This window comes from Mixophyes fleayi, chromosome 9 (assembly GCF_038048845.1).
Source record: "Mixophyes fleayi isolate aMixFle1 chromosome 9, aMixFle1.hap1, whole genome shotgun sequence".
NCBI classification, from domain to species: Eukaryota; Metazoa; Chordata; class Amphibia; order Anura; family Limnodynastidae; genus Mixophyes; species Mixophyes fleayi.
In genome coordinates this window covers 33,359,240-33,377,895 of record NC_134410.1, presented here as the reverse complement: position 1 = coordinate 33,377,895, position 18,656 = coordinate 33,359,240, and the positions used below count along the sequence as shown (strand labels likewise).

Below are 18,656 nucleotides of genomic sequence, written 5' to 3'. Positions count from 1 at the left end.
GTGGACAATGGTATAACAAGCTGTAGCTAATCAGAATAATGACAGAAGCTAAGATTATTGCAATTTAACAAACTCCTAACCATGTGCAAGCAAGTTCGACATCAGAGGTCCTAGGACAACGTGTAGCAACTAGATGTTTACAACAACACAGTAGTTATGGGAAGCTACTGTTAAAATGATTCTGTTAGATGTGCATTTCTATATAGGCACAAAGTTCAACTTGTTTTGGTTAAGTGACGTTAACAAGAGGTCTAGATAGTCCCACCAATGCACTATTCAATGACAACACTTATTTGATGCTTTTACAGTTTATAACCTGTACAACACAGGCATCACTGATCCTCTGAAATTAAATAGTTTAAGGTATTCCTTAAAGTGGACCTGTTTTAATGACCTATGATGATATTTTTTGCTTCCCCACATAGCGACTTCCCCGGATGTGAGCATTTTGTTCAGAGAGCTTTTCTCTCTCACAGTCCACACGGCAGGAGAGCTGTGAGTTACACAGGAAGCTGGCCGGAGACTGATAATAATGGTGCAGACTGACAGCTCAGCCCAGAAGGCAGGATTGCAATCCAATCAAAACATTTGCTTATGATTTAACCCTTTGTGATGAGTCTGCCCTTTAGGAGGTGCTCATGATGATGACTGTCATGCCTGTGCTCTGGATTCTGGAACTGTCTGCTATATTTAAAGTTGTACATATTATAAGATGTGTATCTAAATGTACTACTTTGTGGTAAAACTACAAATCCAGCAATTTTTTTCTGATTATTATGCTCCAAATGCATATGATTCGATCATCTCGCCATTGAGAACCACAGCTAAATACTTTGCGTGACAAGTACCCAAAGTGCTCTAGGGCTCAGTAGGTCTTCTCCAGACATAAAAAAATTTCCCTTGAATCCCTGACCCCAAAAACCATAAGGTCCGTTAGGGGGCAAGGGTCTTCAGGCCTCACTTTACCGCAAGGCCAGGGGTGCTCTTTATCCTTGAGTTTCACAGAAGTTTCCCCCAGGGATCCGGAACTCAAGGAGAAAGCGAAAACATCTTTGGGAGGTGGTAATCTAAGGGGCGCACCACTTCTCTAGGACATGGTAGAGGGCTCATAAGGGGCGAGCCTGCTTCCAAAAAATTCTAAAACTTGCCACAGGAAAATAAGTCGGATGACAAACAAGTGAAGGGAATAAATTAAATAAATAGCACATTTCAAAGTTTAAGACAAACTGGAAATTAAATAATTAATACCAGAAATAATCGGCCCTATAGGTGCATTAATCAAATATTTATGTATCTTGGGTAAATAATGAAAAACAGGAAATTTGGGGTTTTTCTATACATACAAAATCAAATTCATCCTTTCTATTCAGCACATTAGATAATGCATTTTCCAATACCAATCTTAATTACACATTATACTCTAATGCAGTGGTGGAACTACCGCCGCTGCAGACAGTGCAAATCACCGGGGCCCATGGATGTAATGGGACCCGCTGCCGCCACCTCGCCGGCCGTGGTGCCCCACTGATGCACAGTGACAAGCGCACCACAGTTATTTAAATAAATGGAGCTGCGGCACCGGCTACAACAGCAGCACCTCCTCTTACCAATGTGGAACGAAGCACAGTATGTGAAAGCTCTGTCTGAAGGGTCTGTGTGCTGACTAGAGGTGAGTCATCATGCACATAAGAAAACAGAGCTGTGTGTGTGCTTAATGATAATGTGTCTGTGTATGCGCATAATAGGAATAGGGGCATAACTGTGTGACATAATGGGAACTGGGGGCACGACTGTGGGGCACAATATGATTAAGGGCACTACTGTGGGGCACAATATGAACTTGGGGCATTACTGTGGGGCACAATATGGACTTGGGGCACTACTATGGGGCACAATATGATCTTGGGGCACTACTGTGGGGCACAATATGATCTTGGGGCTCTACTGTGGGGCACAATATGAACTTGGGGCACAATATGATCTTGGGGCACTATTGTGGGGCACAATATGATCTTGGGGCACTACTGTGGGGCTCAATATGAAATTGGGGCACAATATTAACCTGGGGCACTACTGTGGGGCACAATATGAACTTGGGGCATTAATGTGGGGCACAATATGGACTTGGGGCACTACTATGGGGAAAAATATGATCTTGGGTCACTATTGTGGGGCACTATATGATCTTGGGGCACTACTGTGGTGCACAATATGAAATTGGGGCACAATATGATCTTGGGGCACTATTGTGGGGCACAATATGATCATGGGGCACTACTGTGGGGCACAATATGAAATTGGGGCACAATATTAACCTGGGGTACTACTGTGGGGCACAATATGAACTTGGGGCATTAATGTGGGGCACAATATGGACTTGGGGCACTACTATGGGGAAAAATATGATCTTGGGTCACTATTGTGGGGCACTATATGATCTTGGGGCACTACTGTGGTGCACAATATGAAATTGGGGCACAATATGATCTTGGGGCACTATTGTGGGGCACAATATGATCATGGGGCACTACTGTGGGGCACAATATGAAATTGGGGCACAATATTAACCTGGGGCACTACTGTGGGGCATAATATGAACTGGGGCACTACTGTGGGGCATAATGTGAATTGGAGGTACTATTGTGGCATAATATGAACTTGGGGCACTACTGTGGCAGAATATGAACAGGCAGCATTACTGTATGAATCGGGTGGCATAATTTGATACCTAGGTGTTACTAGACACCAGCGGTGAGCTGTGGCGTAGAGTATCTTTCTCTAGTTTTCCCTGGTTGCACACCCTAATGAAATGTACTGTGCACACCTATGGGTAACACGTGGGGCGTGGGGCGTGCACCCCCTGACATGTGCGCTGTCCCACGTGTGATTGCAGCAAGAGAGGTAGACACTAGAGCCTGCCTATGAAATGCAGAATACAAGAAGGTAAGTGTGGGGGAGGAGGGGTTAATGTAATGTGGGAAGAGGCTTGAGTTAATAATTTAATGGGGGGTGGGTCTTAATCACTTATTGGTGGGTAGTAACTATTAATTTATTGGTGGGATGATGGTTGAGTCTATTCATTTTATAATGGGGATGTTTAATGTAAGCGGTCATGGTGTTGTCTATTCAAGGCTGTGTGGGAGTATATATGTGTAGTTATAAAATGTAAATACTATTTTTTTAAATTTAGGGGCAGGTTAGGGGGAATATGCCTATTTATTAATTATGAATGATGCTATTAATTTAAAATTGTGGCAGGTTGAGGTAAAAAGGGTCTACTTTTAAATGTGAATGCTATGAATTTCATTTAATCAGTTGCACATGCGCAGCTCAACATTTTGGGAGCCTCCGCAATCTAGTCTACTCTCCCGGGAATCTTGGAGGTCTCACAAAATTTTAGATAATAATGGACATTGCTTAATAATCTTGAACATTATTCATAATAAGCATTATGGGTTAACATCACATTGCCTCCTCCTCCATCAGCTTATTCCAAAATGAGATTCCTATTGTTAAATAATTGTCTTAAAGCTTGTCTCTCTCTCTCTATAATTTAGATTATTATTTTTTATATAACTGGGATACTGGAAGTTTATTAATATCATGTCATTTCATAAAACATTTCAATGTAGGGTCCTTTCACATGAGACGGATAAAAAACACATGACTTTTAAACATAAAAGACAGACCCCACAATGTCCTTGAATGAATATTATTGGTTGCTACAGGCCACACCTCCACTTTTCCTTTTTAGACGGTTTGATAAACCTACCTCAAAGTCTTTTGTAATTTATAATTAATATGTCAATGTTTATTAGCAGCGGAGTGAAAACAGACCATCACAGTGAGTTTTCCGTGTAAGTTTATACAAATCTATAAAACATTTTAATTTATTGATGATAGCAGGACATAGTTGCCTACAACCTCCTAAATCCTGCTTGCTTCGTTGGTGAAGTGGGTGGGGGCGGGGCTAATAGCGTCATCTTGGCCCACCCCCTGCAATAATAGGCTGAAATTGGAATTGTATAGCAAGGGGTGGGGCCTTATTATGTGATTAGCTTGGCCACGCCCCAAGACTCAGCCAACTTTGGAGATCTCCCAGAGGGGTGATCTCCAAAGTTGGCAAGTATGTAGTAGTAGGTGCAAATTTCAAACCCTTATATAGAAATAATACTTGTGCTTTCATTAGCGAAGTATCAGTTAAATCGTTCCCCAAAGATTCAGTTTTAAGAGGAGCTATTCCACCTCTTGTGTATCCTCCTTTTGTTCTAAACCTCTTTTTTTTTAAAAATGATGACATGCAGATCTAGGTATGTTTGATTGCTTTTTGAATGAATTTTCTCTAAAAAACAACTTGGAAGTAGTTTGAGAACAAATCGTAGTAAATAGACTTGGAGAATATACATTTTCTATGTTATCTCTTAATGGTGCAAAACTAATTTAAGCACAACAATTAAAAGCAGGTTAAATATCTTTAAGTTTTTAAGTAGTAATCAATATCTTACTGGTAGGTGCATAACCCCTGTGGGATGCTGGTTCCATAATTTATCTCCATCAATAGTGTCTACTTTAGTTTTATTCATAGTGCTGTGTGCAGGAATGTTTAAAATCACAATTGTGCACCTTATTATTTCTATTTTGAGAAATACTGTAATTATGGCCTCTTATATGCTTAAATCTACTCCAATTTCTATTTTTGGTTCGAATGTAGTCAGCATTATCTCGTTTAAATTAACTTTTCGCCTGAGCAGTAATCTCGTTTTCAGTGATGTTAAGATAAAGAGAAAGGACCTAATTTAATTCTTTAAACAAAGCAGTATCTTTATAGGTATAGATAATATTGTTTAGTCCTTCAATACTATTACATATATGATTTAAAGCAATAGAGCCCTGTTCTATTAGTACCTTAATTCAAATGTAAAGATACTTTAACTATATATGGTGGCGTACTACTGGGTCTGACTTTAAATTCAATTTAGCCACGCTGGATGAGATACAGACTTCCATTTATGTGAGTGAGTTCTCTGTACAGCGCTGCGGAATTAGTGGCGCTATATAAATAACTGGTGATGATGATGATTTATATGAAATACATATATACATTGGACTTTTATACACTGTCCTTCTTTTTTTGGAAAATGCCAGTGATCCTGTTTTACCTCTTGCAGGGTTAATATTTGTTTAGACGTAGCATCTGTAAATAATTTATATGATCTGTGGTTCTCAAGCTTCTGGACCACTACAAGTCCCAGCATGTCTTGCCATTCAGTGGCTGATGTAACATGCTGGGACTTGTGGTTCTGCAGCTGTTGGAGAGTCATCGGTGACGTAAGCCTTCTCTAAAATCTAGAAAGTATAATAGATAATGTACTAGAATATTAATGCTCCACTCTCTCTCCACTCACACTAAAAGCCATGGAGTTCATTTAATTGATCTTAAAATAATGGTCGTCTGCCCCGTACCTCATTCACAAACAGACTCTTGGCTTTGTTTTCTGCGTCTTCCGGAACTGCAGATTTCACGGTCCTGTGCTGACGATCTACCGTAGAAATCTTGATACAAAATGATAACATGATGAAAACATCTACAATGGGAACTGTCAGTTGAGATGCATTTAATCAAAGTAAAAGTAAAAACAAATGTTAATGCAGTACACTCACAAAAACATCCTCCATGGGGAACATCAGCATATCTCGATGGGGATCACTAAAGATCTGAGCTTTTCGCTGAGATATCACAGATTCATAGTCCAAAGGCTCCACCATCCTCGCCTTCTCCTGTATAAAAATTCAAATGGCCACAACTTTATTCATGTCGGCATTACAGATATGCAACTAGTACAGATCCAAGAGAGATTGAAATGTAAAATCATAAAACATCAGTATAAAAACAATGCAATGAATAGAAGGATAAAATAAATACCACAAAAACAAAGCAATATCAAAAATAATATGCAAATTATTCAGAATATTTGAGGGAAAGTATACCCTTCAAATCTGCCCACTTAACTAGGAAGTGGGCAGATGCGAGAGAATTGCCAGCTCTCCTGGGAGTCCGGGAGACCTACCCGGAATTCGGGAGTCTCCCAGGTATTCCGGGAGAGTTGGAAAGTATGGGGTAATTGTGTGTAGCGAGCACTGATTGGATGGTGAACACAGCCGTACAGTCATCCAGTCAATGCTATGCAAACATCTTTAGCCCCGATATGTTAGGATGTCAGCCAGGTGAGTACATCAGACATCAGATACCTGCCATTCTGCTAGTTGGAAGGGGAAGGACTAACAGATAATATTCCAGTTGGGTAAATATCTTATATATTTCAGGAAACAGGGCTTTGTGAAACAAATAACCTGCTTTTGTGTATTACTTTGAACATAGTGGGCTTGAGTCATTAAGGAAAGTAAGGCACAAAAAATAGTAAATCTTCTCCTGGATAAACCATGTTACAATGCAAGGGGTGCAAATTAGACTACTATTTTGCTCATAAGTTAAATACTGGCTGTTTTTTCAAGTAACGCACAAATACTTGATGGCTTTATATTTACACTGAAATTTATAGGTGATCTAGCACATGCCCTACTCCAACTATAAATCTGTCCCTACATTTTAAATTTACCTCTCCGTCCATTGCAACATGGTTTTGCCCAGGTGCAGAGTTACTCCTTTTTTATGTTTTGTTCTCCTTAATGACTCAGTAACTGTATTCCATTTAGCCCTGCAACCCATTTATCTATCCACTTAATGAGGTACATTCACCGTTCCACAAATTAATTGCTTAGTGTTTCAATTGAATTAATGTTACCATGATGTGGTAGATAGTATTCTATAATGTCATCCATATATGTACTAAGTTGCTCAAACATACATTTTCTATTATGTTTAGTATGCTCTTAGTATTTTATATGTGGTCCTATACCTTTGTTTGTATTTTTAGTAAAGGAGGAGTTAGCAACTTTCCAAACATTTAGGGTCGCAGTTACTTGCGCTCCTGCAATGTCCACAAGACTCCAGAATTTCTAGGAGGTCTCTTGGACTCCTGGCAGACCAGTGCACCATCGTTCATCAGTGGGTGGGGGCAAAACTTAATGGCGAGACTCACAGTAAATCGCGTCATTATTGCCTGTGATCCTGTATTATGCCACAAATGGCGGCATTGAGCAGCAGGGATTAGATGATGTGAGTAATGTGACCACGCCCCCTGCACTCGGAATCAGCATCTCCCGGAGGGGAGATTACAAATGTTGGCAAATATGCTTAGGGCCCAATTTAGAGTTGGATGTATACACAAAAAAAGGTTCTGCACGCCTAAGTTTCTACAACTGTTTGCAGTTGCATGTCTATTAAGAGTTGAATTCTAGCATATTCATATGACGATTGCAAAGATGCAGACAGCATTAGTATCAACATAGAAAATTACACCAGGGCTATGGGAATGGCAAAGATACGCACCCCAATAGATGTAAAGGACGATTCTTGTCCATAAAAACATTTAAATTTTAGGTGAATTAGGCAGGAATGAGAAGTTCTTGGAACTCCAACAAACCATCATCATCACCACCATTTATTTATATAGGGCCACTGATTCCGCAGCGCTGTACAGAGAACTCATTCACATCAGTCTCTGCCCCATTGGGGCTTACAGTCTAAACCAAGCTTGCCCGAGCAGCAGAGAGGATCTCCTCCTAGCACCGTTAGAAGCATTGTGGGATCTGCAGAATCACCATAGCCATCAAATGTCAGTAAGTAAAACAATGTATTTTATTTTAAGTAACTTCCAACCAAATCTCAATTTTTACTTTGTCTGGAGTTCGGCTTTAATACAAGAAAAGTGTAGAGCGTAAATTTTAAATGTTTTTTTATAAAGTGCTTTGAACGTACATTAACCAAGCTTTGTTGCTGGTAGTCTAAAAAATGATATAAGCAGATAGACCTGTAAGCCCACACTCTCCGACAAGCGTTCAACTTGCTTTGAAACATTTTCAATGTTGCTTGCAGCATTCACAAGCTATAATGCTCAGTACAATATAATAGAAGTGTATAGGTCTGCTCATTACATACAGGGTATATTCATATCCTGCAGGGAAGATTTGAGAGCGCTCTCCAGTGAGGGCAAAGTACAATGGGATGATAATACGGGGTTTGTTCATGCCTGGTTGGTTTCCTGGATATAAGGCAGCTCCTGATAGCAGCCGGTTCATACTGTAATTGCTCATTACTATTCTTCATTTATTACATTCCATCAGAAAGTACAGAATAATGAGACAGGATTTCCATAATGCAAAGACCGAGAAAATCAAGGTATAATCATTGTAATGGATCATAATATAGTGTTCCTAATTATAGTAAACAAAAGGAAACAGCGTGCACTTTACAGTAATAATACACTGACAGAACAGTAAACAGCTGGCACACAGTGACTGCCCCAGTACTTTTTAATACCAGACAAAAGGTTAGTAAAGCAAGGTACATTATAAGACATGCATTAAGTATTCTAAGTAAAATGTCAGGGTTACTAACTGCCTAGATAGATAGATAGATAGATAGATAGATAGATAGATAGATAGATAGATAGATAGATAGATAGATAGATACACAGTGGTTGAAGTGGAGATTTAGAAGTCGCGGTATGGAAAATGTAAGAGAATTGTGGTAAAGAGGCACAGGGAGAGGGGGTGAAGAGGCACAGGGAGGGGGTTGTGTGGTGAAGAGATACAGAAAGAGGAAAGTGGGAGGTAAAGAGGCACAGGGAGGGGGGTGAAGCGGGAACATAGAAGGGGGTGTGATGAAGAGGCACAGGAAGGACAGTGTCAGGTAGAGAGGCACATGGAGGGTATGTGTGGTAAAGAGGCACAGGGAGGGTGTGTGTGGTATAGAGGCACAGGGTAGGGAGTGTGGTGAAGAGCCACAGGGAGAGGAGTGAGGTGAAGAGGCACAGGGAGGGGAGTGTGGTGAAGAGGCACAGGGAGGGGAGTGTGGTGAAAAGGCATGGGGATGGGTGGTGAAGAGGCAGAGTGATGGGGATGTGTGGTGAAGAGGCACAGGAATGGTGATGTGTGGTGAAGAGGCACAGGGAGGGGGCTGGGGGTGAAGAGGCGCAGGAAGGGGCATGTGAGGTAAAGAGGCACAGGGAGGGGAATGTGTGGTGAAGGGCCACAGGGAGGGGGAGGTGTGGTGAAGGGCCACAGGGAGGGGGAGGTGTGGTGAAGGGCCACAGGGAGGGGGAGGTGTGGTAAAGGGGCACAGGGAGGGGGCGGTGTGGCAAGGGGCACAGGGAGGGTGTATGCATCTTGCAGCTCTCCACTAGGGTGTTATCATGGGAAATGTAGATCAGACAAACTGGTGTGCCAAAGACTTGGCTAAACTATTTGTTGCAGGGTTTTACAGGAGACTGAGGGCATGTGGGTCTATATTGGAGCATGTGAGAGCTCTGGGTGGCATATGGTGTGGGACGTTTGGGGGCATTTTCGGATGAGTATGAATAATTTTCGGCTATTTTTTTATTCACATAATTAGGGAGCAATGAAGGCTGAATGTATTTATTATATACTGTATGATCTGTGTTATGTACAGTGATCAGTTAGTGCTCAGCTTTCTATATTTCTAAATCAAATACACCATGTGTGTACCATACATTTACCAAACAGGTCCCAACATTCCAGGACCCAGGCAAGAGATCAGCAGCCTATTGTGAAATCTGCAATACCAGGTTGGAGAGAACAGTCCACCAACAGCCTCATCCTTTAGCCCTCCTAATTTTGTTTCCTAACCTCTGTTGCTCTCTCTCCCTTTTGCTATTTTTGTACCCCTCTCCCTTGCTGTCTACTCCTCCTCAATGTCTTGTCCATTCCCCTGCTGTGTTTCTACATTACACCCCTCCTCCCAGGCACCGTCACTCCTCCCTATCCTCTCCAATCTTATCCTCTCTCCAGACTTTTTGGCACTTCACATGCTGGTACACTTCGGTACTGGGAGAGTGCCCCATTGAATGAATTGGCTTCAGGCTCCACCTCTTCATCCACCGGGCCCAGGGACACACGGGCTGAGGGTGGGCTACCTGTTTAATTTGTTCTAGGCCCTACAGTTTCTGATGGCAGCCCTGTACATACCTCCCAAATGTCCCGATTTAGGCAGAAGAGAGCTGTCATAGCAGTGGAGCTATAACAAGTGCCACGCGCATCTGCCACCGGTGCACACGGCAATGAATGGGTATTTGCAGGGTAGGCGGGTAAGGGGTAGCTTGGCTCCTCAAAAGCGCTAAGCACGCCCATGTCGGTGTGGCCACACACCCCATTATGGCATAATCACACCCACATCACAACACTGTCATGCCCCCATATCGATTCAAGATGCTGAAAAATTGAGGGGTAATTATATCATGAGTGTAATGGGACTTATGCTTGGAATGTTATGTGGTTTTACCGACATAGAACAAAAGGCACTGAATGAAAATAATTATCACCACAACCTCAGAGGACATACACAAATAAATAAATATGTTCTATGAATCCAAAAAACATTCTGCAGCAGCTGCTAAACTGGTCCCACTTCACAAAAATGCACAGGCTCCACACCTCTTCCATTAAACAAAATATCATTTTTTTTAGGCTTGGGGACATAATGCATAACTGTGATTACCCAAATTCAGCATGGAAAGTCCTGTTAAGCCCTAGAAACCAGTTAAATTTCGCACCACTGTAAACATCACATAAGAGGAAGAAAATGCATCTTTGTTGCAACTCTGGAATTTTCTGCAATCTTAAATTACCCGTACAGTCTCTCCAAAATTACAACACTTTCGGGGGTAAAATTTGGTAAGTAATATGCCTCAATATGAAAATCTGAAGTATAGTAATACACATAGGGCCTCATTTAGAGTCGGACGCAAAGTCCATTCCAGGCGCATCCTGCACATTTCCACAGACGCACATGTGCAGTAAGCAACAGTTCCCTGCAGTTCCATCTGCTTTTCAGACGCAGTGTACACTTGTGACAGCTTGCGTCTCAGTACGAGGGAAAGGGTGGAACACGGAGTTATGTAGGTGTGACCGTGAACAATTCAGATACTATGGGCGTCTACCCAGCAAATGCTACCCTAGTCGGATCAAGACGCAGGTGGAACACACGTCAAACAAGACTGAAAAAGTGCGTCAGGAATTAGGTGGCGCAAGTAATTAGGTAGCTGCAGGAACTGATCGCAGCTTGGTAGGGTATTACGAGTGGGACGCAACTGGGGTTGCATGCCACTTGTAATACCCTACCAAGCTGCGGCACTCTCCCACTCCTACTCTTTCATGTAAGTCTTAGACGCACATTGTGTCCGACTCTAAATGAAGTCCATAGTATTTAACAGCACGAGACAGAACAGTCTTTTTGTGAGTAATCAGGTTGAGATTTGTTCCTCTTTCTTACGAAAAACAACACTGTTTTATGTTAGCTCTTCTCCGAACATCTTGTGGCTTGCTTATGAATATTAGGGATGTGCACCGGCGACTTTTGAGGTCTCGTGTTTTGTGTTTTGGATCCGGATTTTCGTTATTTTTGAGGTTCGGATTTGTCTCGCAAAACACTTGACGAAAGGTCTCGGTTCGGATTTAAGGTATTGGATTCGGATTTTTTTTGAAAAAAACATAAAAAGTTTAAAAATCAAGTTTTTGGGCTTATTTTCACTCCTAGGCTATTATTAACCTCAATAACATTCAATAACAAGCATTTCCACTAATTTACAGTGTATTCTGAACACCTCACAATATAGTTATTAGTCCAAAACGTTGCAACAAGGTATCTTTCTGGACTGCGTAGAGGAGTGGGTCACCACAATATATATTAAAAACCCTGAACTTTTATGATTCGCACCAATAATTGTACCTGGACTGCGTAGAGGAGTGGGTCACCACAATATATTAAAAACCCTGAACTTTTATGAATCGCACCAATAAATGTACCTGGACTGCGTAGAGGAGTGGGTCACCACAATATATATAATAAGAAAACCATCAACTGGTTTGATTCGCACCAATAAATGTACCTGGACTGCGTAGAGGAGTGGGTCACCACAATATATTAAAAACCCTGAACTTTTATGAATCGCACCAATAAATGTACCTGGACTGCGTAGAGGAGTGGGTCACCACAATATATATAATAAGAAAACCATCAACTTGTTTGATTCGCACCAATAAATGTACCTGGACTGCGTAGAGGAGTGGGTCACCACAATATCTTAAAAACCCTGAACTTTTATGAATCGCACCAATAAATGTACCTGGACTGCGTAGAGGAGTGGGTCACCACAATATATATAATAAGAAAACCATCAACTTGTTTGATTCGCACCAATAAATGTACCTGGACTGCGTAGAGGAGTGGGTCACCACAATATATTAAAAACCCTGAACTTTTATGAATCGCACCAATAAATGTACCTGGACTGCGTAGAGGAGTGGGTCACCACAATATATATAATAAGAAAACCATCAACTGGTTTGATTCGCACCAATAAATGTACCTGGACTGCGTAGAGGAGTGGGTCACCACAATATATTAAAAACCCTGAACTTTTATGAATCGCACCAATAAATGTACCTGGACTGCGTAGAGGAGTGGGTCACCACAATATATATAATAAGAAAACCATCAACTTGTTTGATTCGCACCAATAAATGTACCTGGACTGCGTAGAGGAGTGGGTCACCACAATATCTTAAAAACCCTGAACTTTTATGAATCGCACCAATAAATGTACCTGGACTGCGTAGAGGAGTGGGTCACCACAATATATATAATAAGAAAACCATCAACTTGTTTGATTCGCACCAATAAATGTACCTGGACTGCGTAGAGGAGTGGGCACTGGGCACCACAATAAAATATATAAAAAACCTTCAACAGGTCTGCATTACACTACACATACGGCTGCTCCTCCATCCTCTCCATCATATACATGTTGGAGTTTTAGCATGTGACAACCTCTTGTTTTTGATAATGTCAGTGCATTTTGAATATTTTTCAATTTGCCCCACACCACTGAATGTACTTTATCTATGATACGCATCTATCTATCTTGACTGCGTAGTGTGGTGGCCCCGGTACACAATTTGGTACCGGGGCCACAATAAAATAAATACACCCTCCACGTGTCAGAATTCCACCAAACAAGTATCTGGACTGCGTAGTGGGGTGGCCCCGGTACCCAACTTGATACCGGGGCCACAATAAAATAAATACACCCTCCACGTGTCAGAATTCCACCAAACAAGTATCTGGACTGCGTAGTGGGGTGGCCCCGGTACCCAACTTGATACCGGGGCCACAATAAAATAAATACACCCTCCACGTGTCAGAATTCCACCAAACAAGTATCTGGACTGCGTAGTGGGGTGGCCCCGGTACCCAACTTGATACCGGGGCCACAATAAAATAAATACACCCTCCACGTGTCAGAATTCCACCAAACAAGTATCTGGACTGCGTAGTGGGGTGGCCCCGGTACCCAACTTGATACCGGGGCCACAATAAAATAAATACACCCTCCACGTGTCAGAATTCCACCAAACAAGTATCTGGACTGCGTAGTGGGGTGGCCCCGGTACCCAACTTGATACCGGGGCCACAATAAAATAAATACACCCTCCACGTGTCAGAATTCCACCAAACAAGTATCTGGACTGCGTAGTGGGGTGGCCCCGGTACACAATTTGGTACCGAGGCCACAATATAATTAAAAAACCCTCCACGTGTCGGAATTCCACCAAACAAGTATCTGGACTGCATAGTGGGGTGGCCCCGGTACCCAATTTGATACCGGGGCCACAATACCTCCTCAAAACATGCTCCAGACAATTCGTCATTGACAGACCCCAGACAGACAGGGTCGTAGTGTTATTGTTTGACTTTGTAAACCCAAAAAAATGTCCCTGTTGCACTTGCACATAGTCGTGCAATCAAGACTGACTTTTTCATTTAAAGGCACGATCTTTCAAGTGTCAGAAAGAGAGAGAAGACACAGGAGAGGAGAGTTGTAGCTGGGGACCTGGGGTGGAAGCTCCCAGGCTCCCCCAGCATTGCCTGGAAGTCTGAGCGTGGTGACTGAGCCAGGGCAAGGAATGTGTGCCCTGGATGAGGGGGAGAACTCCATGCCACTATAGTGAACCCAAGAGAGAGGGGGACACTGCACATGGAAGAGGCCCTGGAGTGAGGGCTGCTACAAGAGGCATGGTAGCTGTAGTGTCAGATCCTGAGGCTGAGAGTACACAGAGTGACGTGTCAGAGCACAGGAGACATTATCCCCGCAGAGGAGGGATGAGCTGCAGTTGAGAGGTCTGCTGTTGAAATAGGACATGCACACTTTAACAAACCAATCATTTCAGCGACAGGGCCTACCAAACAACTTTGACTGAAATGATTGGTTTGTTTGGGCCCCCACACCAAAAAAGCTATTCATCTCTCCCTGTACAGACTAAACAGGCTCTACTGAGGCAAGATGTCGTCCTCATCCTCAACCTCTGATTCCTCTCCCCCTACAGTGTCTACTTCCTCCTCATCACACATTATCAATTCGTCCCCGCTGGACTCCACAACCACAGGTCCCTCTGTAGTATCTGGAGGGCAGTGCTGTACTTCATTGAGGAATTGATTATTCATTTTTATAAACATCATTTTTTCAACGTTGTGAGGAAGCAACCTCCTTCGCCGCTCACTGACCAGGTTCCCCGCTGCACTAAAAACTCTTTCCGAGTACACACTGGAGGGGGGACAACTCAGGTAAAATAGAGCCAGTTTGTACAGGGGCTTCCAAACTGCCTTTTTTTCCTGCCAGTAACAATATGGACTGTCTGACATGTCTACTTGGATGGTGTCAGCAAAGTAATCATCCACAATTTTTTCTATTGTGACAGCATCCAATGCAGCGAGAGTAGACATGTCTGCAATGGTTGGCAGGTCCTTCAGTCCGGACCAGATGTTATCAGCATCCCCGCCAGTGCCTCTTTTGGGAAAACTGAGCTTTTTCCTCGCAGCCATAGATGTGGAAGAAAATGAGGGTGGAGCTGTTGGCATGTCACGGTCCTCTTCAGAGGACAATCTCCTGACCAGCAGGTCTTTGCACCGCTGTAGATTTGTGTCCGCCGGAAACAGAGACACAACATACGCTTTAAACCGAGGATCGAGCACGGTGGCCAGAATGTATTCCTCTGACTTTAAAAGAGTGACCACCCTCGGATCCTGGCAAAGCGTACGAAGGGCTACATCCACAAGAGCTACATGCTTGCTGTAATCGCAATGGCTTACCAGCTCCTCCCTCACTTTCTCCAGCTGCTTCTGCAACAGCCTGATCAGGGGAATGACCTGACTCAAGCTGGCAGTGTCGGAACTGACTTCTCGTGTGGCAAGTTCAAATGGCTGCAGAACCTTGCACAACACGGAAATCAGTCTCCACTGCGCTTGACTCAGGCGCATCCCCACTCCTTTGCCTATGTCGTAGGTGGCTGTGTAGGCCTGAATGGCCTTTTGCTGCTCCTCCATCCTCTGCAGCATATAGAGGGTGGAGTTCCAGCGCGTCACAACCTCTTGTTTGAGGTGATGGCAGGGCAGGTTCAAGCTTTTCTGATGTGCCTCTAGTCTGCGGTAGGCACTGGCTGAATGCCGAAAGTGTCCAGCAATTTTGCGGGCCACCGCAAGCATCTCCTGCACACCCCTGTCACTCTTGAGGTAATGCTGCACCACCAAATTAATGGTGTGGGCAAAACATGGGACGTGCTGGAAATTGCCCATATTTAATGCCCGCACAATGTTACTGGCATTGTCTGACACCACAAATCCCCATGAGAGTCTAAGTGGGGTAAGCCACTGGGAGATAATTTCCCTCATTTTCTCTAATATGTTGGCAGCGTTGTGCCTCTTATTAAAGCCTGTAATGCACAATGTTGCCTGCCTTTGCATGAGCAGCCATTTTGTAGATGCTGCTACTGATGCAGCTGTTGCTGTTGCTGCGGAAGGGGATGCATCTACCCAGTGGGCTGTCACAGTCATATAGTCCTTCGTTTGCCCAGAACCACTTGTCCACATGTCCGTGGTTAAGTGGACAGTGGGTACAACCGCATTTTTAAGAGCACTGAGGACACTTGATCGTACTTCTCTGTACATTTTTGGTATCGCCTGCCTAGTGAAGTGGAATCTCGAGGGGATTTGGTACCGGGGACACAATACCTCCATCAACCCTCTAAATCCCACTCCACTGATGGCGGACACCGGGCGCACGTCTAACACCAACATTGCAGTTACAGCCGCAGTTATACGCTTTGCAATAGGGTGACTACTATCGTATTTGGTGGTCATGGCAAACGACTGTTGGACGGTCAATTGTTTGGTGAAAGACTTAGCGGTCTTACGACTTCCCCTCTGGGAAGATGACCGACTAACAGCAGCAACAGCAGCAGTGGCAGTAGTAGGCGTACCGCTGCAGGATTCCTCGGATGAATCCCGTATTGAGGAGGACTCAGTCTGGCTGGTGACTTGGGCTGCAGGACTGAATCTGATGGAGATTGTGGAGGAAGTTGACGAGGAGGGTGTTGCTGGTGTGTATCCAACTGGACCACGGGATTTAGGTGTCCCTGTACCGATGAGGGTCCTAGCCCCAGTTCCTGAACTAACCACTGAACTATGAAGGTTATTCAGGTGACGTATAAGGGAGGATGTTCCTAGGTGGGCAAGATCCTTACCCCTGCTTATTTGAGCTTTACATAAGCTACATATTGCCATACATTGGTTGTCTGGATTTGGATAAAAATAACTCCAGACCGAAGAGGTGCATTTTTTGGTCTTCTGACCAGGCATGACGATGGGCTTTTTCATCCCATGGACATCAGCTGTTTCCCCCCCTGGTGCCTCATTTACAATAACCACATCACCATCCTCATCATCAAGTTCCTCCACAGCGCCAGCTACATCATCAATAGCCTCCTCCCGAGCCACCTCTTCCCGTACAGTGATGGGAAGGTCAGGCTTGACAACCACCAACACGCTTGGACTCGCCTTGGGGATTTGTGATAATTTCTCTTTAGAAGGCAGAGTTGTTTGCTGTTTTGTTGCTGACAGCATAACTCTCTTCAATTTTTTGTAGGGGGGGGGAGGAGGAGGAGGGCTAAGATCCGTGGGTGAAGCTGAACCACTAGTCATGAACACGGGCCAGGGCCTAAGCCGTTCCTTGCCACTCCGTGTCGTAAATGGCATATTGGCAACTTTACGTTTCTCCTCAGATGATTTTAAGTTTCTCTTTTTGCTACTTTTTCTTAACTTGGGCTTTTTGGATTTTACATGCCCGGTACTACGAGATTGGGCATCGGGCTTGGAAGACGACGTTGATGGCATTTCATCGTCTATGTCATGACTAGTGGCAGCAGCTTCAGCATTAGGAGGAAGTGGGTCTTGATCTTTCCCTACTTTATCCTCCAAATTTTTGGTCTCCATTATATGTAGCACAAGATACTGCAGAATGTGTGAACTTGGTAATATTGCAGTACCAATGGACTTATAATGCTGGATTGGTTTTGCAAATTTGGTTATAATTATTATATATATTTTTTTTTTTTTAAATTTTTTATTTTTTTTTACTTTTTTTTTATTTTTTACAAACTTGGGAATAATGGGGAAATAACTATGCCCTTAGAAGCACAGAGCACAGGACACAGCACCACTGGACTGAACAGGACACGGCACAGGACCCAGCAGCACTACGGAACTCAGCAGGACAGAGCACAGGACACAGCACCACTGGACTGATACTGCAGAATGTGTAAACTTTGTAATATTGCAGTACCACTGGACTTTTACTGCTGAATGTGTGAACTTGGTAATATTGCAGTACCAATGGACTTATAATGCTGGATTGGTTTTGCAAATTTGGTTATAATTATTATATATATTTTTTTTTTTTTAATTTTTTATTTTTTTTTACTTTTTTTTTATTTTTTACAAACTTGGGAATAATGGGGAAATAACTATGCCCTTAGAAGCACAGAGCACAGGACACAGCACCACTGGACTGAACAGGACACGGCACAGGACCCAGCAGCACTACGGAACTCAGCAGGACAGAGCACAGGACACAGCACCACTGGACTGATACTGCAGAATGTGTAAACTTTGTAATATTGCAGTACCACTGGACTTTTACTGCTGAATGTGTGAACTTGGTAATATTGCAGTACCAATGGACTTATAATGCTGGATTGGTTTTGCAAATTTGGTTATAATTATTATATATTTTTTTTTTTTTTAATTTTTTTATTTTTTTTTACTTTTTTTTTATTTTTTACAAACTTGGGAATAATGGGGAAATAACTATGCCCTTAGAAGCACAGAGCACAGGACACAGCACCACTGGACTGAACAGGACACGGCACAGGACCCAGCAGCACTACGGAACTCAGCAGGACAGAGCACAGGACACAGCACCACTGGACTGATACTGCAGAATGTGTAAACTTTGTAATATTGCAGTACCACTGGACTTTTACTGCTGAATGTGTGAACTTGGTAATATTGCAGTACCAATGGGCTTATACTGCAGGATTGGTTGTGAAAATTTTGTGGTAATTAAAAAATATTAAAGTAGTTTTTGGTATTTTATAAAAAAAACTTTTTTTTATTTTTTTAAACA

General features: G+C 43.0%; 1 protein-coding gene across 2 annotated transcripts in view; it reads right to left on the bottom strand.

Moving 5' to 3' along the window:
• Nucleotides 1-18,656, bottom strand: part of DOCK11 (dedicator of cytokinesis 11) — a 216,527-nt gene that overhangs the window by 171,993 nt on the left and 25,878 nt on the right. For both annotated transcript variants that reach the window (XM_075187236.1, XM_075187237.1), the window contains exons 2-3: nt 5,662-5,778; nt 5,464-5,553 (exon numbers count right to left, since the gene is read on the bottom strand). In XM_075187236.1, the coding sequence (XP_075043337.1) occupies nt 5,464-5,553; nt 5,662-5,778 (207 nt within the window). The remainder of the gene's footprint in view (nt 1-5,463; nt 5,554-5,661; nt 5,779-18,656) is intronic.